Raw genomic sequence first — 20,482 nt, 5'->3', positions numbered from 1 at the left:
CAAAATGAAGCATATGCTTCCAGAATGTTTATCTCATGGCTGGCATCCTCCAAGGAAACCAGATGGCAAAACTCATAAATCCTTTCCCTTCTGCTCTTTGACAGTCCCAGTCTAGAAAGTTATGAGGCTGGAAGATCAGGTTTCTGTCCTGTTGTTATAAAAACATTTTCTTTATGCATCCAATGTGGTTTCAATTTTCTCCCAGTCCATAGTGGCAAAGAGCAGTTTAATGAGATATTACATATGGACAGCTATTGGAAGAACACACACCACATTCTCTGCTTCAATGGGAGGCACTGGTGTATTATTTCACACAAGAGCAGATGAGATCAGAAGCACTTTGGGGTTTTGATGCACAGTACCAGACAGCTACAGAGTTTAAATTTCAAGCACTACCACACAAAAAGATGTCACTCCCAAACGGTAGACAAGGATTCTGACTTAACAAGTTGAAGTATAACAACAGACAAAATTGACATGGTAGGTAAATATTTTAGGCCTGATCTGCAAATGGAAGTTATAATGTCTGCTGCCTTCATATCAACAGCATGGTTAAACAGTTTTCAAATTCTTTTGATCACTCACCTTAAAAAAACCCTCACAAGATGAAAAGAAATCATTATCACTAATGTTCATGATTTCAAGACTGAAAGCTTGAAAGAACTGACAACTCAAATATGACAGTTAAGATTGTGTTGGTTGTTCCTAAGACTTCTGGAGAAATAAAATGTGCAATTAGAGCTCTTTGATTACCTGAAGGAAGTTCAACACTTCACAAATTAGTGCTCCAAACTGAAATACTACCGGAAAATTTTAGTTTGCTTCCCAAGAAATATTCCAACATGTTTAGATGAAGAATCTGCAAAACAATTGTGGATGTTTACTTCAATTCATTTCAGTGTATACCAATGCCAGTGAAAACAGCTTAAATCTTAGCTCCCCTACAAAAATTTATTCTTTATTAACTTCACCTTTTGTTAGAAAATTCTTCAAAATAATCTCAAGATTCACAAGAATCTTCTGAGGAAACAAAAATGAGGGGAAATGATTAATTAAGAAAAATACAACACAAATGTCAGATTTTATTGAGGTACTACATTCACATTGGTTTGTGCACTGAACAGTCACATTTGGCTAAAGACAACCTTGTTCATGAGATGAAGACACCACACTGAGATGGCACATGGGGAAAGCTTAAAATAAAGCTTGGTGAACATGGTGTGCCAAATTCTGCTGTGCTTAACAACTGTGTTATCTCACTGGAATTGCACAGGGTAGAGACAACTTGCATGGAAATGACTGAACAGCAGTAGCTGACATGTGCAAATCAAAACACACAACTTCTCAGTGTAGCAACCATACACAAACAGCCTGGCACAGCTTCAGATTGGCCCTGGCTATCAACAGGGGTTGTAAGAGCCAGGAAACACCTCTGGAAGAGTGAGCCAGGTTCTTGTGGCTTACAGTCACAGTCCATCCTTGTGCCTTAGGAAGTGCCTTGAAGTCACTTGGCTCTTGCAACAGCTTGTTTTGGTGGGGGCTTTGTCATGGATGCAGCTCTGTATCTGGAAAATACCAGTAACAGTTATGAGTTAGACTGAAAAAGGCATGAATTTTCCCCTACAAAAGAATCCAGAACAAACCACACAGCTCAATCCATTTCACTGGCACAGATACTTTTTTCCAAGTATCTCATTGTATTCCTAACCTTTATTAGGTGAGGAACAGCACCCCTAAAGTGCATTACTAGAGCTATGAAACACTAAGTGCCTCCTCTGGGGGTGTTTGTGGATGGGCAGCTCTGCTGCTGCTGTGCTGGGCAAGTGAAAAAGGCCCACACACAATGGTGCTGAAACAAAACAAAAAACGTTTTGTAGATAAAGACAGTCATTCACCTAACATTTCTATGCAGTGCCTCTTGGAAAATGCACCAGTAAAATCTACATCAAACCATGTATTTAATTTCTTTTTCATGATAGACATACTCTCAATGTGTGCCTTTAACCCTGAAAGGCACCAGAATATATTCCAAATGACACCTGAGGAATTTCTATACAAATAAATTGCTCTACTGCTCTACTGCTCATTAAAGCAGGATTGATTCTGATGTAAAACACAACAGTTGTTGGTACAGATGGATTAAGAAGCAAATGCTTGTCTGGATATGCAAAAAATGGACATGCACTGAAGTCTGGCTGGACAATTTCAGCTCACTCAGCTACTGACAGAAGTTCTGAAGTCTTGGGCTCGAGGCAGATGGCAACTGGCATCAGCAAGAGCATCCTAACCAGCAAAGAACATCAGTACTGGCTCACTGAGAGGAATGATGCTCATCTGAGTTATCAGTGATACTTCTTGTAGATTCTAGGTTATTTTCTGCTGAAGACTCTGAGGATGGTTACACATTCCTGATGAACTTAAATGAAAAGCTGAGACATACCTGTAAAGTTAGATTTGTACACCTCCCCAGCACTGCCATCTGGCTAACAGCAGCGTGGCCTGGCAGCTGAGGAGGCAAACCCCACCCTGGGGTGTGTCAGACACCAATAACCAACCAGCTGCTCACAAGAGAGGGTTACCCTGCTGTACTGAGCCTTGCTGCAGCTCACTGTGAATGCAGAGTGTGGTTCTGGGTTCCACAGTTTAAGAAGGATGTTAAGGTACTGGAAAACGTCCAGAAGAGACCATCAAAGCTGCAGAAAGGGCTGGAAGGACAGGTGGAAGGAGTGTCCCATGAGCAGTGCCTTGGGCTTGTCTAGTTCAGGGACAAGGAGGCTGAGGGGTGACCTCACTGCTCTGTCCAGCTTCCTGAGGAGGGATTGTGCAGAGAATGGTGGCCCTGGCACAGGTTGCCCAGAGAAGCTGTGGATGCCCCATTTCTGGAAATGTTCAAGGCTCTGAGCAACCTGGTCTATTGGAAGGTGTCCCTGCCCATGAGAGCAGGATTGGAACTAGATAATCCTGAAGGTCCCTTTCAGCCCAAACCATGCTGTGATTCTCTGATCTCTTCTCCCTGGTCTCCAGTGAAAGGTTCAAAGCTGCACCAGGGGAGGTTTACACTGGATATTACGAAGCATTTCTTTACTATTTAGTCAGCTTCTTTAATTATACTTGAGGACTTGGTTTCTCCTTTTTAACTTCAGTATCTTGATTTTTATTCTGTTTCACTTTTTATTTAGGAACATTTCTCAAGGGCACAGATAATTCTGAAAGGTAGTTTTAGCCCCAGAGTCTTGCAACCCTTCTCAGGGTGGTGTCATTCAAAAATTTTATTCATGTGCTCTTTAGTTCTTCAGCCAAGCTCTTACTACTTGTCTGGGATAATGTGCCAGACACTTCCCAAGACATCCTTCTTCCCTCCAAAAATTGAGAATTGAGAATGAGTCACTGAAAATTTCCCTTTGACTGCATTTTCATAATGATCTGTAATCACAGCCACTTGTTCCCACTCACCTGATAGGGAAAATTACCTTGACAAAGAGAGAAATTAGATTGATTTGTCGTGATCTGTCTTCACTAAATCTGTGTCAGCTTTTTCTTGCGCATAGCTCAACTATTTAATAATTTAATGTATTATCACTCTAAGTTAGAAGCAATGCCTTCATCTGCCTAGCTCCTCTCCTTTCCCTTTGTAAAGCTAAGAGCTGTGTTTGCCCTTTTGCTGGAAAAGAGCAAGCAAACAAGCCTGAATTGTATGCTGAACTACACCAGGCACAAGGGGTCCTGTTCCTAATTAAAACTCAGTGAATTTGGCAGAAGAAATATGCCTGCTAAAGGAAATCTAATTGGCACCTTTAGCTTTCTCCCAGCAGGAGAAATCTGTAAGCACTGATGGACTCTCTGGCTTAATGCTGCACTGTGAAGTGGCTCTCCATGACAGGTGTGGGTATGAAATCTGCAGAAAGCACATGTGAAAAGCAGGAGACAAAAAACAACGAGAGACCTGGAATTTCTATCCACCCTTAGCCATATTATGTGTTGAAGTTCAGAAAAGATCTGAACTCCTCCTTTTCCATTCTGAATCAGGAAGCAAAAAGGCTCACAGGCTAAGGACATACTTTTCCTGGATTTAGCTCCAAATGGTCTCACAAGTATTTTCAGTCTTCACTACAATGCCAGCCTCAAAAAAAAAAAAAAGTTGGGTGTTTCACCCACAAAAAAACTTCCAGATTATTTTGGTCTTTTATATAATGCATGCATTCCAACCCTACCCAAGTCCTTTGCAGCTCTCTCTCAAGTCTCTCCCAATCTCTATAGGGTGCTAGCGGGCACCTTATAAACATCAGCCCCTCTACCATGACAGAAAAGCAGGCAAAGAGAAGCATGAGGAAACAAGAGGCTCCTGGCCTTCAAAAAGCAATGCCACATTCACAGAGCTCAGCTCATCTCAGTACTTGGTGCCTGCCTGGGATATTTTTGGATTTTCTCACTACAGACGGCTTTCTGACTGCAGGATCCATTTTAGTCTTTCCTTGGCATTTTTCTCCCACAAGCCATTTCATTTGCAACAGCAGAAAAAAAAAATGTGTGGAGGTGGTTAGGAGTTTTGAAATTAGTTTTGTTACACTTCAGTCTTTTTATAAGAATGAGGAGCCAAAATCAACTTGTTATGCTGATAAAGAGCTCTGAGAAAGGTGCATGTGCACTTGGGATGCACAGTGTGGCTTTTTTTAAGGGTACAAGTGAAACAGGGAAGCCTTGACTCATTTACTTTCCTGCTCATCTGAAAACAACTGCTGAGCAAACAGGACCACTTATTTTTCTTGTGCTAGACATTGGTGATCTGCAGCTATTCTCACATTCTGTGGCTGTTAAGCCATGAGCTTTCACCCCCTGCAGAAAGTAAAATGCATGTTTCATGCCATCTGAAGTCCTTTGCATTATTTATAAAGTCCTCTTAAGTCTGAAGTACAATTCATCTGTACTGGGGTACATTTTAAACACTATTCTGCATGGTCTGTGCCATAGGCAGTTTGACCTTTACACATTATTTCAGCATAAAAATCAACTTTCTTGCAAAATAACCCTCTCCAGTTCTGTAGCAAAATTTACCTGGCACTGATTCCTGCATCCCCAGGAAGAAATGGAAGACTAAGCTGCTCCACAGAACTTCACTGCTTTCACCCTTCATCACACAGGAGCCTTGCTGGCAATTCATCACTAAAGAAATTCTTTTGAATAAGTTACAGTGTCTGCCTCCTCAGTAAGCTCTGGTGCACCCAGGCCAGCTCAGGGAAAGGACAATAAAGCATAAGGGAATATAATCTTGTCTGGCACATAACCATGATGGAGTATTCAGTGCCAGTAAATCTGGAAGAGATTTGTCTGGGGAAGGACTCTGTCCAAGTCTCTGCAGACACATCCCTGTGCAAGGACAGCATCAGGGCAGTGTATAAATAAATCAGCCAGAGACAGTTTGCTAGTGCTTTTCAAAAAGTTAAAAACCCACATAAAGAATAATATTATAAAATCCATGTAAAACAGAGTAGAGAGTATACAAATACAACAGAATAAGATAAATGTTCTCAAGATACCTCTTTTCTTCATAACATTGGTAGAATCCATTCAGTGCCTCTGTCTTTAACATACTGAACTCCCTCTGGCCTCACTGTCTGTAAAACAAAGGCATTTTAGAAGAATTAAGAGCATTATTCTTCCATCAGTTGCAAGTAGTAATACATAAATATGCCCACTGCACTAGAAAAACCACAGTTCCTGGAATCTTCTACAATTTTTAGATGAGACAGATCAAATCCATTCCACTTTGCATTCCTGGGCCTCAGGGAGGCTGCAATTATTAACTTGTGTTAAAAAGGAATAAACATCAAAGTGAAGAGCAGTTTAAGGAAGCAGCACTGTGGTATGAGTTGGGCATGTAGCAGGAAATCAGAAAGTCTCCTGAAAGAAATTGCATTAAAAATTTCCCATATTCAAGAAAGCAGATCAGGAATCTCAAACTTTCATCCCTCTCCAAACATAATCAGTCACTGCTGCTTTCAACCACCTTCATCCAGTGACCCCAAAGCTCTGAGTGTGTGTAGGGAGGCTCACAGTATTTCTTTGCAAGTGTTACCCAAGTTTTATAGAAAGATTAATGTGATGACAGGAGCAGATAAAACTCTTTTTAGTTAAGCATTTTACCAATTTCCCACCAAATCTTTAGTTCTGGCATCTCCCATCTTCTCAGTGTTTGGTTTTGAAGCTTAGTAGCATTTGAATATTGTTTTTCAGAGCACAACTTCATAGGTTAATGTAAGTAATAGTTAAAATTCCACCAGCTAACTGATACAGACACTTGCTTGGAGCAGAAGGGCAGGAATCTTTTGATTCAGTGCAGATAACTTGAGTTTGCCCATCTGAGCAGAGTAACCAAAGCAAAGGCAGCCTGCAGTGGATCACTGCAGGAAGGGAGGAGAGAGATACTCTGCCAGTTTTCACTGATCCCTGCTGGCAGCAGAAAACAAAACTTTAAAAGAAAAGACTTCCCTAAATATACTCATTTTTATTTTCTTTCTTACCTGATATTTGTTCTTTCATTCCCTTCCCACTATTCTCATTCTGTTTCCAGTCCTTATTTTCTGCTACTGTCCTTCCCATGATAGTGCCCACATCCATGAATAACAAGTCAAATTTGGAGTCTCTCCTCCCATTTCTCTGCCCTAAATCTCAACCCTGTCCATGATTCCCCCTCTGCCAGGCTCCCTGTCCATATCTCTCCCCCAGCACCATCTGCTCCCCAGCCCACCCCAGCCACTGCTCCACTTGCTGGCCCCCAGGACCTTCTCCATCCCCTGCAGCATCGCTGCCTCCCTGCTCTGCTGCTCCCATCAGTCCCATCCCTCTTCCCAAAGCTCCCAGGAGCATTCAGCTCCTTGAAGTTTCCTCCTTTATCTGCCAGCTCCAAAGGCTCTCTCTGCTTTATCCTGTCATCTGATTCTCCTTGTGGAGCTCATCAATCTTCCTCCCAGGCCTCCCTGGATTTCCCATTACCCTTTAGTTCAACACTGTCTTTGACCTCATTTTCCATTTTCCCAAGTGTGGACCAACACAAAGAGACAGAAAAGATAAACTTAACTGGGCAGGGTACTTTTCTCAAGCCAGTGTGTGGGGAAGGGATTGAAAAACAGATTCCCTATATCCAAAAAGGGATGAAAAGCTGAGAATGCTCATATTTTAATTTACTAAGAACCTGAAGTAAAGCAGATTGGGAAAGGGGAATTATTTGCTATTGAGGTGTTTTGAAAGCTGCATTTTATTTTATTTTATTTTATTTTATTTTATTTTATTTTATTTTATTTTATTTTATTTGAAAAAACTGCAATTTGGTTTCAAAAATACAAAAACAGGATTTGGTAGTTTAGCATTTTAAAAAATCTGCACAATAGCATTTAAGCTAAGATCTTAGTTGAAAACAACTGAGTTTTTTCAGCTGGAAAAAAACAACAAACCCAAAAAGAAGAAAAAAAAAAATCTTATCAGTTACAGAGGAAGACACTTTATTTTTGAAGCCTACAGCAGCTATGGGTATATTTGTAGTAAAAAACATCCTTCCTAATGAGCTGCAAAAATCTTGCTGCTACAAGAAAGTTTGGGAAATTTAAAAGCCAAGGAGTCCAATAAAGACATTTCAAAATTAAATCTGTTCTAGTGATGCACCCTTCCATTAAATTTGAATTCCCAGCTTTAAAATGGAAATTTTCTTCATTTCCTAAAAAGAAGAAAAAAAAAAGTGGTTTTTTTCAACAGTTGAGTCCTTTTGGCTGATTTTTCCCCATACAAAAATCTGAGGTAGATGTTAAAGATAAAAGAAGCCTAACAGGGGAAATTTAAAGCCAGCTACAAGAACACCATATTGTTGAAATTACTCCCAAACCTAGAAGGCAAAATTATGGGTGTACACTCTAAAAGCCTAGCAGTGCATCTGAATTCAGACAGCAGCTATCTGCTTGCACAACCAATAGTCAGATAATTGTACTGAGCTAAGAAAAACAATGTGTGAGAGTTTGGTGCTTTTTCATCAAAATACCTGAATATTTAATATATGTGAATAACTCCCCACGAGGAATCTTTGATTAAGGACAGAAATAGGGACAGAAGAGTTATCTGGCTGTTTTTAAAGCTGTGTTTTTCCTTGTTATGAAATGAAACCATGAACTTTTGCATATTGTGATGTCACTGCTTTGCAAGAGCAAGGAATTAATAACTTCTATTAAAGCACATCTTCCCTAGCACTTATGATTAATTTACAAGGCCACAGTTCTTTCACACTCCAACCCAAAGGTCTCTGTCTGACTCTGAACACATTTACAGAGGTTTTCCTGTGCTAAATTTTAAGGGAGAAGTATTAGTTACCATCATAAAATGTAATTTGCTATTCATGCTTTGCAGTGGCATGGAACACTTTATCTCAAAGGTCTTTCCAGACCTGGCAGAAATACCAGGGCAACTCAGAAAATGTGATTAAAAACTGTTTGGGTCAGCAAGGTGGAGAGACTCTCTCCACCTTTTCTATCTCTGATGGCAAAGCCCATTCTCAGGGGCCAGCAGAGATGATCACTCCTCTCCCATCAGCTGCCTGGTCAAGGGTATGTGCACCTTTCTCAGAGCCAAGGTGTGTTGAATTTCCCCTTTTCTGCCTGTTTGCCACTCCCATCCTGACAATTGTGCAATATTTACTCAGTCCTCCTTATCTTGCACTCTGGGGATGTTCCAGCATTATTCATTCAGCCTTAACAAAACACTTAAAATCCTGTGACTTCTAGCTTCCCACATTTTGAAGGGGGAAAATCTTTGGCAAAAAAAGGAAGTTTTTTTTTGTTAAAAGAAGAACAAAGCACATGACCAAATTCTCTTTCACCTTGAATAAATACATCATGTTTGCATTTTCAGGGCTTGGATTTCTTCCAGCCTTCTTTTACCACTATTATACATCCCCAGCCTTCATATGGGAGAAACAAAAACATCTACAATGAGTTCAATGAAAAATATTTTCTCTTGGAAAAAGCTTAACAAGCAACTGAAATGCAGGATCTTCATTTATATGTGTTTGCCTGCACATACTGTCTTGCCTATTATGGATCAACTCTGCACTCTACAAACAGAAATGTCAAACTCCAGTGACATTTAAGTAGTTCTTCCTTGTCTATTCCAGTGGCTGAGCTCATTCTTCCTCAAATTCAATGCTCAGATTAAAATGTAAATTTTTGTTAGGGCTAAAACATCCTTAGCTAACTCAAGAACCCAATCTCTAACACTCAGTGCTGATACAGTGGAAGATCTGTGCTGATGCTGTGGAAGATCTGTGCTGATGCTATGGAAGACCATTTGTTTAAGGACAAACAGAGGCAAATTCCAGTTGATATGCCTTTTGTAGCATCAGAAACTTTAATAAAGGGCTTCATATTCAGTTTATTGTTAGATTTATCATTGATCTGGATATTATTTCTGTAAAAATTCAACCACTCCACTTCTGTATTTTGGAGATCTTGGATGAGCCCAAGAACAATGACCAATTTTTGCTATTATGTGAGATAGGGAAAGGCATAAAATAACCAATTGTTTGTTTAATGAGATATGAAACTCCAACTGAGCTGTTGTATTATGGGTGAAATTGAATATAATAAAAAATAATGCTTTCAAAAATGAGTGCTCTCTGGGTGCTCCAGGGATCCAGATGTTGCACAACAACTAAAGTGTGGCACAGCCTTCATCTAAAGGCAAAATTATGCTAGTTCAGAAAAAGCTGTGTTGAATTGAGTTCATACTTAAAACTCACAGCCCTCAGGCCTGCAGCTTTCTGAAGCATCTAAAAACTGTTTTAAGTTTTTAATTTGTTTTAATTGCTTATGTACAGTTATCCTGCACTCTCAGAAGAACTGGAAGATGAGGAGAGAGGCTGTTTTTATTTTCTCCAGGGCTGCAATCAGCTAACCAGCCATCTTGTCAGACACTCAGCCCTTGCATGACTTCCATGCAAAAGAAACCCAAGTATGATGAAGGCAAGCACTCAGGCTTGTCAGTGAAATCCTAGAACATTTCCAAAGATCTCTCAACCTTGGCAAAGCAACTGGCTTTCAATTTCCAGCAACCCACCTCACCAACAGCCAAAGCTATGAGAATTTGGATGTGAAATAATTTTCATTTGAAGCAGCCAAAGAAGCAGAATAATAAAAGCAAAAAACACAAGATGAGAGCAGTCAAAATTATGTTTAAATACAAAGGAATTTCTCCAAGCAAAGCTCCAAACCACACAGAAGATGGCTGGGAAAAAGCAAAGATCCTTAGTTTCCCAGCTTCATAGGGTTTGGAATTGTGGCTTGGAATGCCTACATGAATGCTGGGTCATCAGTGGGATGCTGTTCACCTCATCCTAGAAAGGGAGGAACAGCCTTTGCCACCCAAGCAGGATGTGGGATTGCAGCAGGGTTCCAGTCCCTACAGAAAGATGGAATTGCTTGGCAGCAGGGGTGCAGTAGCACCTGCCTCCTTCCCAGCTCCTCACCTGCCAAACATGTCTGGCACAAAAATAAAAGGCATGAGGAATACAGAACTGCTGTCCTGGCAGTGGATGAAGAGCTGCTGCTGTAGCAGGAAAACCTGAGGGAAGAAATTGAACAGCAACATGTTCAAAACGTAATGCCTGTTTATAATTAAGACACAACCATCTTGTAGAGGAGCACGAGAGCATTTTGTTCATCCCACCCAAGAGTTTATTTAGGCTGTTCTAGCTAGCAGGTCTTAATTCCACTCTCTCTCCAGGGTAAGTGTGAAGTTTTCAATTTGTAGATTAGTAGCAGTTTGCTGAATGTGTGACTTCAGCAGCTTGCTCACCTCACACAGCTACAAAGGAAGGCTTTGCAGTTCTGACAGCTCTATGAACCACTTTTAAACCAAAGCCTGCATTCCCTGGAGAAGAAAATTACACATAGGAAGCTTGATATGAAGTGGACTGTGTTAACTAGACACTCAGGAGGGGGTTTACTGCTCTATAATGAGCTGTAATTACAGTAACTCATTGGTCATTTACTGCCATGCAGGGGTAGAAAGTAATTTTAAAGTAACAAGTAAAGAGAAAACTTGAGCTGAGGGGACTTTATTCCGAGAATTTGTTGAATTTCCAACGCCTACATAAGTACAACATTCCTTTTATTTCCTACAGCTTTACTGGTTGAACTGCTGAAGCAGTTCATTTAAATATTTAGGACGTCCAAGACAAAGGGTGAAACTTATCACACTCCTTCTTGCCAAGGGAGGTTTCACAAATGTAGTGAACTGGAGCAGCAGCAGCAGCAGTTTTCCCATGTGAGTGGGTTAGTGCAGACTACAGGCACTGTTCCTGCAGGCATCTGCCAACACAATCTGGGCACAAAGGCATGGACTACTGCTAATGAAACAAAGAGTTTTAGTCTTCATAGTCTAGATCCTATGTCAGGAAGAAAGGGAAAAAAAAAAAAAAAAGAATGACCTCTCTCTGTCACAAGAAAATACACTTAAACTCTCTCCTGAGATTCTTATTCCTAGAATGAATCACTACTATGTTTATGTACTCTTGACAGGAAATCCAGAGCAACTAAATCAATAAGTCTCTTCCTGATAAAGGGGCTAATTTACCCTCACCCAGTATTGCAAACTTCTACACTTTTCCTACTACTAAATAAATATACTAAGCTCGTGCTAAATGTTTTGAATTTGGTACAGATTTCACAGAGCAGGCATACAGCAGGACAGCTTGATTACATCTTGACATTCCCATCAGAAAGAAAACACACACTGTTGGATTCCTCCACATCCATTTAAAGACAGAGTAAGGCTTTTCCTCTGCAGGTGATAATGCACATCAATAACAATGGTCTTACCTGCTGTCTGTAAGCTCAAACCAGTATCGAGTTTGCTGCGTGGCTTGGTGCTGATAAACAGGTAACAGAGAACACACACAGTGATGATAAAAGCAAACAGGACCACTGCTGCTATTGACAGGCCCACGAGTGCTCCAACACTAAGAGAGAAAAACAAAAATAATTAAGTGTACAAACAGCCTGGAGGACCCATTAAAACATTGGTCAAGATGATGTCTGGAGTTTGCTTGTACTCAGGCACGGGAGTAACTCTGTATTTTACTGTAAATCAAAGTTTAGAGCTCAATGCTTCAATTGCATAAACTGCAGTTATTTCACTGCCCTCAGAAGGGTCAATGTCATTACACAGCAGTTGAACATCTGGCCCTCAGTGACATTTCATGCATATTACTCCTGAGTCTGACTTAAAGTGTATTTATGAAAATCAGAAATAACTTCATGCAGTAACTGATATCAGTGAGATCAAAAAGTTCTTCAGTGCACACATACAGAGAAGGATTCCAGGGTTCCAGGCAGCTCAAACAACATGACTATTAAAGCTGTATTTTCAGTCTGAAATGCCATTTGTGTAGTACAAAAAACCATGCAATCTATGTTATTCAGTTCTGTTAGCAGCTCTGCAGAGCAGGGTGGAGTACTGTGATTGCTGTTCTGCCTTTGCATTAATGAAATAAATCTCCAATCAAGACTGGAGAAATTCTCTCATGATCTTTGTCACAGTAAAAGGAAAACTAAAGCTGAATTAATTTACTCACAATATCAAAGGCACCAAAGAAGTAGGAATTAATTACTCTGGAGGCCAAACATGCAGTACTGTAACATAGATTTTATCAAGGTGCTATCCTACAGAATAAAAGCTACTTTATACATTTCCCATAGGCACGCAGTGAGACAGTATATGTATATACTGAAATCTCTCCTGATTTCCAACCCTTATTTTCAAGTCTTTTCCTAGCATAAAATTCTCATGATGAAATAAAGGACCCATATAATACAGTCTAGCTATCATTTCCTACACTCTCCTGGGCCATTTGATGCCTTCCATGTTCCAGTCCTCTATTCCACAATCCATGACAAAGTTCCTGACTTCTGGTGAAATTAAACAGCAGCTTGTTGGTCACAGATGAGGAGTCTGAGGACTGAGAATCCTTATATTACTGCTCTGGCATATTTACAATTTTGACAGACGTCAAAAGGACAGAAGAGAGATGAATGTCTTGAGTTCTACAAGCTCCATCCTCTAGTCATAAAAATGCCTTTATATATCACTGCCATCAGGGAGAAGTGAACTCTACTGTGGCCTTGCAGGAAGATGAGAAGAATTGTGCCTTGGGATGTTTTTATGAATTTTACATTCAAGATACTGCAAAGCTTTTCTACAAGCTCCCACAGCAGCAGCACACAGATATGTCCACAGGAGAAATTCTTAAAATCAGCAGGATGAGAGCAGCAGATATTGCTATGACTTTCACATGAGGTCTTAAGTAGTTACTGGTCAGATTCAGTAATGAAGTTTGGGCAACATTTAGCTCCATGCACAGCAAAAATAATTTATTATCAGCAAAATGGTTCTGCAAAGAACAGCTTTACTCTTCTGAAGATTTTTCATGGTATTTATCATCTGCATTAAATAGGATATCCTGATGTGTTTGTGCATATATGTACATATTAAGCAAATTTTTCCTTACTGTTTTTTGGCTCAAACAAAATTTGCAGGCAAGCAATATTCTGCTTACTATGGAATCTGAATATGACCTACACTCAGAGATCTCACCTGGGTTCTGGCCTTATTTTGCACTTTCACTTGGAACACCTTGACCCAAATAAACAAAATAGAAGAAATACATATTACAGAAGGCTGAATAGCCATAGAATCACATGATACAACCAAGGCTCTTCAGAAATAGTTATTTGTGCTTTTTTGTTGACAGTACAAGCTTCATTGTAAGATTCCATTTAAATTCCAGCCCATAGTGCAGGACTAAGGAGGTTGCTCACCATTATCCAAACATTAAGCAGAGTCAGCTGCCCTAAAGCCAAATAGATCAAAGACATATTAATGATTATACATTTTTCTATTCAGACATCTGTTCCTTCTTGGCTGTAGCTCTCCTCCATGCAGTTGTAGAAGATGACATGGACAATACAGTTGTGTACTCAGCTTGTTGCAGAGCACAAGGAATTTTCAGTATCACTACACAGCTTGTGTAAGATGCTTTGGGAGTTACACAAGGAAAAGGCAAGAAAAACCTGAGGAACTCTCCAGGTCAAAGACTCACCATAGGTTATGTGCTACAAGAAATGTTTATCATGCCCCAGCAGCAAGATGAGAAGATCTCACCAGCATCACAAAACCAAACAGATACTCTGATTCCACTTCCTGAATGAATCAGGAATCAGGACAATGTGTACTTACTCTTTTTAAACACACAATGTTTTGCTACCAGATTGTTCTCAAACTGCTGAAGCTCTCAACCCACAGAGAAGGTATAATTAAGTTCTGTAAGATTAATTTTGGTTAAAGTTTGGGGATGGAGGGTTGTTTCTTAATTAATCTAATTCAGAGAAATTTAATATCTCTTCCACAGCTCTGAATACTGACATTTCTTAAACAGAATACAATATTTTCTTTCATTCTTTACATATTAAAGCTGTTATTAGAAACAAAACACCAAATAACTGTGATCACTGACCACTTTAACAATCACACTCCTGAAAATAAAGACAACCTTACAGCATGTCCTCTAGATTCTACAGCAATTACTATGGTGCTGCATATCTTTAAAGAGTCCTTGCTAAAAGCATTTTGCTTTAAAAAGTCCTTGCTAAAAGCATTTTGCCACCTTCCATTCTTTACCTTAAGCAGGGTCTGAAGGGCACCCAGCAGTCACATGGTAGCAGTCTGTGGTCTCAGGGTGTGTCTTCGAGATCAGTCTGACAGCAGAGACACCAAACAAGCAAACTAAAAAGTCCCTCTTGTCATCAGCTGTGGCCTCATTAGTGAACAAAACCTCCAGCATTAACAACCCACTCAATCCCACGGCAAATACCTTGCATAAAGATGGCAGTAAAGGCCTGACATGAGCAATATTGCATTTGGTAGGAGATCCAAACAGAACTCTCCCAAGTTATTTTCCACATAAAGATAGAGCCATACCACACATTTCACTGCTGTTACACTGGGTGCCACATCCAGGCTTGCAGTACAGCCAAAGGCTTCACTCAGCAGAGGCTCCACTCTGCCAGTACCTCCCCAGGGATCCCCAGGCTGTGTCCAGAGAGCTGCTGAGTGGGTCCATCCACTTGTCTGCCAGTGGATAATCAGCATCACACCCCTAGAGTTATTTTTAGTTCATAACATTAGCCCATCCACACCCTCAAAAGCCAGGAAAAATTTCAATATTGGCTGAGCAGAGGCAGAATTGCCCACTGAGAGACTGAGAGGAAGCTCATGAGTCACCCAGATGCAAGTAAATCAAATGTTCCCAATGCCATCGTCGCAGTGACGTGTCGTTCATAGTATTTGCAAAGCACACAGATAAATATTCTCCAGAGACTGGAAGAATGGCACAGAGAAACAAAAGACTTGCTATTTTGGAAAGCCAAAACAGATGCCTGGAGATTGGTACAGCTTGGCCTCAGTATTAGGCCACCATGTAGGTATTAATTAAGAAGGCATTTGGAGTAAAACCTATATGTGGCTTGACAGAATTTTAATCAAATATGTATTATTACATGCAACTTAAAAGATAGAGCTTTGGAATTGATATTACAATTCTATTACAATTCTACTGAAAGAGGCCATTATAAGAATAAGACTTCATAGAAGAGGGACAAAAATAAGCATAAATTATTTTAGAACAAAGAGAAACAAAAAGGCTGACTGAACATAACTGCTGCAGTTCAGTACAAACACCACGTGTTCAGCATTTCTCCCCTTCCACTCAGCTTGGGAGGTAAAGCAGATGTGACAACTGCATGGGCATGCACAGCACACTGCTCTGGAGGCTGAGCTGCTCAGTGTTTGGCTCACTGGTGTTTTATAGCATCTGTGTTCTGTGGATTCAAAAGCTGAGTAACCTTCTGATGAATTCTGCCTTTTCCTAATGTTGCCTTCCCTGTTCCATGGGCTTCTGACAACTGTAAGAGACAGAAAAATTCATCTTTCCCTCTTCTTTGAGGAAATAAGTCTTTCAAGATCTATAATTAAAAAAACTCCAAACTTTATTATTTTATTTAGCAAAAAAAAATTATAAGACAGAAATTAATAACATTATTAATTATATATAATAAATTTTGCAGAAAATGTGAAATGTGTCAGAGTTGCTCAATAGTCTATTATCTATGATAGTCCAGCAGCTCCCAGTTCAGCAGGTGTTTGGCTGTTGTCAAATATTGCAGTTTTTGCAGAAGTGGGAGGGGGAAAGAGGGTTCCATGTTGCTAAGGGAATGGGCAGTGTCTAGTTCTAAACATAGTACAGGCAGTAGAGAATTGGCAAGAAAAGAGAAGAGCATAGGCCAGCAAGAAACTATTGATTTGGGTTGCCAAGGCTGCTGGCTTCTCCATGAACTGCTCCAGTCTGAGCTGGATGCCAACAGGCCTGGCCATGTCCCTCCCACAGCAGGAAAAGCACAAGGGAAACGTGCAAGGGTTTCCTGCAATTCCACCTGGTGTGCCACCAAACTGAAGGAAGCTCTGAGATCCCACCAACCACTCGTGCTGCACTCAGGCACTGCTTTCAAATACCTCGGGGAGTCAAGCAAATGAAGATTTAGGAAAAGAACCCCCAAGTTCTGGAGTACAGCAAAAGCTAAAAGAGTTCCCCCATCACAGCTTCCTACTCCTTCCCCTTCCATCTCCAGACTTTCCTTGGCTGGTTTGCTTAACTCTTGTTTAGTTTTAAATGTTAAGGGTTTCATGTCTTAAAAGTGTGTCTTCAAAGGGTGAAAGAAGCATTTTAAGGATTATTTTATCATCTGGCTGTTACCAACCAATATCAGTAAGTCTAGTGATCATCAAAACATTCTGAGAGGGCAAAAAATGTTGTTTTTATGTTTTCTTTAAACTACTAATTGAACTGTCATGAGAAAATGTATACTGTTTCCAAAATGATGTAATGCTATAATGTTTCCAGTGTGTTAATAACTAAAATTATTCTATTTGGTACTGAAAAGATTTATAAGAAGTGATTCAATTCTAACCACTCAGTAACTTTGCTTACAGAGGTAAATTGTATTTGTTCACTTATTTTCTACAACAAATATAGTAATTTATGGCAGAAATTAACAACCAAAACTCCACTAATGGCAATTTCCATGAGACCTTTCAGCAGCTTAGGGATACTGCAGAAAGAAAGAAAAAAAATCCTTAATTTTCAAAGTTTGGGCCCAAATTTCTGACTTAGATGAAGGCTAAGCAGTCATTTCTCAGATCCTACAAAATCTTTTTAAAGGAAGAGCTTTCAGAGAGGTATTTAATAAAAGCCTCTCCTGGGATTCAGTTCTTGGAGGTAGTTTTAGAAACGATCAAGCTTTAAGAGTCTTCACTACAACGTCCAGATGAGATATTGTGATGCAATATTAACTTATTCCTTCAGTTTTTCTGCCATCTTGAGAAGGTTTACTGTGATTGAAACACTCAAAGGCTATGTAAAAATATAGCATTAAAACAGAGTTTTTGACATCAGAAGTGTAAAAAAGGATACTTGGAGGTGTCTCACATCAGAGAAGCCAAATAATCATGTGTCTGTCACAGAGGTGGATGGCTGGGAGATCCCCACAAGTGACCCACTCTTTGCACCAGACAAAGCACATTTTAGGTAATAATACATTAAATATTAGATCAGATAAATTAAAATAATAAGTCCTCAGTACTGGACAGCATTAACTCAGGAGCCCTGAGGGAATTCACATGTGGAACTGCAGAGCTGCTGGCCGAGGTGCTGAGGGTGTCTGGCTGCACGGTGCTGAATCCAAGCCTGGCTATGATACCCAAGTTCACCCTCCCCAAAAATGAGGGACAGGTCCTTTGATGGCAAAGCCTCTACCCCCAGTCATCTCGTTACCATGCTCCACCCCACGGAGCTGATGGCTCTTGCAGCTTGCTGACATAAAATCTTTAATGAAAGGATCAGCATTAGGATGAGGGGAAAAACACTGCCTTGTTAACCTGCTGGAGTCTGTGAAGTGTCAATAGGCACATGGATAGAGGAACCCAGCAGACAGAGTTATGTGTCTCAAAAAGCCTTTGGACAAAGCCCTGCACTGAAAGTGGGGTTAAAAAGATTGAATTTATATAGGATTAGGGAAAGGTTTTGCTACAAATTTAAGGCTGCTTAAAAGCATAAGGAGCAATGTGCAAGGCTTAAGTCATCCCTTTTCAGTGTGAAGAAATGTCACTGAGATTTTTATTCAGATCTTCATCCATGACCTGGTGAAGAAGGAAATTTGAGTTTCTGGTGATCCTAAGCCCCTACAAGCAATCAAATGCTGAGGGCAAGGAACACTACAAGAAAACTAAGTGAGCAGGCAGAAGTGGTATACATGAGTTTCCGTGTACATAATGTAACATATAAAGAACAAAACCAAGCCTACATAGCAATAAACTCAGAACAGGCAGTTCTGAACTCCAGAAAAGTTTTAGAGTCTTCAGTGAGAGCTCACTGAAATAATGGAGTCAATATGAATGGCATAAAAAGACATTAACTCATTGGACACCACCAGAATGGAACTGAGAGCAAGACCAAGATCGGAGGCAACATTTGGCCACTCTGTAGAACCTTGCCACACCCACACCTTGGACATGAAGCTCCAGATTATGCACCTCCAACACCAGCCCTGTGGAGTGAAAAACAGTATGGATGAGATGGAACCAAACGATCGGTGTGACACAGCATCTGCCTCAAGGATAATCCAAAAGCTGTCCAGTTTGGAAAGGGTGAAGCTGAGAATGGATGCCCCAAATGCTCACAACGCTTTAAACACTGTGCAGAAACTGAACCTGCAATTGCTGTTCACCAAATCTCACAATCTGAATACTAGACGACACTCTGGAAAAGTAGTAGGGAACAATATAAAACAGATAAAAGCATCTATAGTCGAACAGCAGGTAGTGACTGCTGCCACCAGGGTTGCAGAAGCAGACGGTATAAGCAAGCCCAGAGGGGATTTGACAAAATCAAGGATAATAATAAGTCCGTAAGAAACAGAGTGGAAGCCCCATGCAGAGGTGTACTAACATCGTGACACGGCCAGCCTGTGGACGCTGAGGAGCCCGAGGGGAATCAGGCACAGAGAGCAGCCGGGCTGGCTGAGCGCAGCCCTCCCTGCCGCTGCTGGAGATCCGGCCAGAGCCAGGCGGATCCCTGCACTATCCCGGGAGAGCGCCAGGCTCGTTATCCGCCCCTTCCAAGTGGAAAGTTGCGTAGTGCTTTATCTTACATGGAAAAGTAGCTCAAGTCACTGGGAACTTCATGGCACGCAGCATCTTACGCGCTCAGGCCCCGAGACAGCCGCTCCCCTCACGCCCGAAGGGCGGGAGACGCTCCGGATGCTCTGCCAGAGGCACCGAGCGTTTCCCAGCCTTCCTTCCCAAGATCACGAGTTATTTCCTTCAGAAACTACCCTGGCATGAGCAAGAGTCTCTCTGGGCCGAAGATGCAGCTCTACCGCTACTCTCGGCGGGACAAAGGCAGCCTGAAAGTGCCCACTTACAAGTACCTCACAAACACACACCCGAGCCGAGCTCGGGCGACCGCGGCTCTCCCGCCCGGCGCCTCTACCCCGGCAGGCACCGCCGCTCCCCTACCTGAGCCACCACATGTAGCTGTGCTCGTAGGGGAAGAAGCTGTGGGGGTCATCGCAGCAGTACTTGATGTCCTGGAAGCCGCAGCAGAACACGGCGCGGGCGTCGCCGCCTGCCCGCGGGCAGCTGAACCCGCTCACCAGCACCTTGTCGGCGTTGAGGTAACTGCTGCACTCGGCGCTCATGGCGCGGCCGCCCGCCCGCCCGCTGCCCGCCCGGCGCCTCGGCTCGGTGGCACCCGGGCGGGAGCGAGGAGAGGCGAGGAGAGGCGAGGGAAGGCGAGGTGGCTGTGGCGGGCGGAGCCGGGCGGGCAGGGGGCTGCGCTGGCGGCGGGGACCGCCGCGCCCACTGGCCCCGGGGCCGCCACAGGGCGGGGAGTGGCGGGAGCCCTCAGGGCAGGCAGCGGAGGGCGGGAGAGCGCCGTGAGGGGCCGGCCCGCCCCGGGCTGCGGTTTCAGAGGCTGGGGTACGGCTGGCCCTCAGCGCTGGGTGCCATGTGGAGGAGAGCTTTTAGGGGTCCGTCCTTACTCGTAGCCTGGGTGTGGTCTCGGATAGGCAAAACAGGGAGAGCATGGGGAGGGATCACACTTCTGTAAGTCAGGCCCCCTTGGATTGATGAGGGGGGAAAGCTCCAGCTCAAAACCAGGCTCAGCACTTAAAAATGAACTGCACAAAGTGAGAGGATGAATGACAGTGGTGTGGCTGGTGCAAAGACTCCGGAAAAGGGGACATCAGGAGAAGTCGAGTGTTGAATATCAACAAAGAAAAAGGCTGATGACAGTGAGATTTTGTGAGTTTTAACTTCATCACTTGAGTTGTTCGAT

The 20,482-nt window shown here is 41.9% G+C and overlaps 1 protein-coding gene and 1 long non-coding RNA gene across 3 annotated transcripts in view; one reads left to right on the top strand and one right to left on the bottom strand.

The window, feature by feature from the left end:
- Positions 1-282: 282 nt before the first annotated feature.
- SHISAL2A (shisa like 2A) lies at positions 283-19,923 on the bottom strand. Its single transcript, XM_058030492.1, has 4 exons — positions 19,663-19,923; positions 11,856-11,995; positions 5,535-5,612; positions 283-1,565 (listed from the first exon to the last, which is right to left on the bottom strand). The coding sequence occupies exons 1-3, from the start codon at positions 19,842-19,844 to the stop codon at positions 5,581-5,583; spliced, it is 354 nt and encodes a 117-aa protein (XP_057886475.1). The 5' UTR covers positions 19,845-19,923; the 3' UTR covers positions 283-1,565; positions 5,535-5,580.
- Positions 19,748-20,482, top strand: part of LOC131087098 (uncharacterized) — a 23,481-nt gene continuing 22,746 nt past the window's right edge. For both annotated transcript variants that reach the window (XR_009114837.1, XR_009114836.1), the window contains exon 1: positions 19,748-19,820. This is a non-coding gene — a long non-coding RNA (uncharacterized LOC131087098). The remainder of the gene's footprint in view (positions 19,821-20,482) is intronic.

The sequence above is a fragment of the Melospiza georgiana genome, chromosome 9 (genome assembly GCF_028018845.1).
Source record: "Melospiza georgiana isolate bMelGeo1 chromosome 9, bMelGeo1.pri, whole genome shotgun sequence".
Lineage (NCBI taxonomy): Eukaryota > Metazoa > Chordata > Aves > Passeriformes > Passerellidae > Melospiza > Melospiza georgiana.
This window is presented reverse-complemented; position numbering and strand designations above follow the sequence as displayed.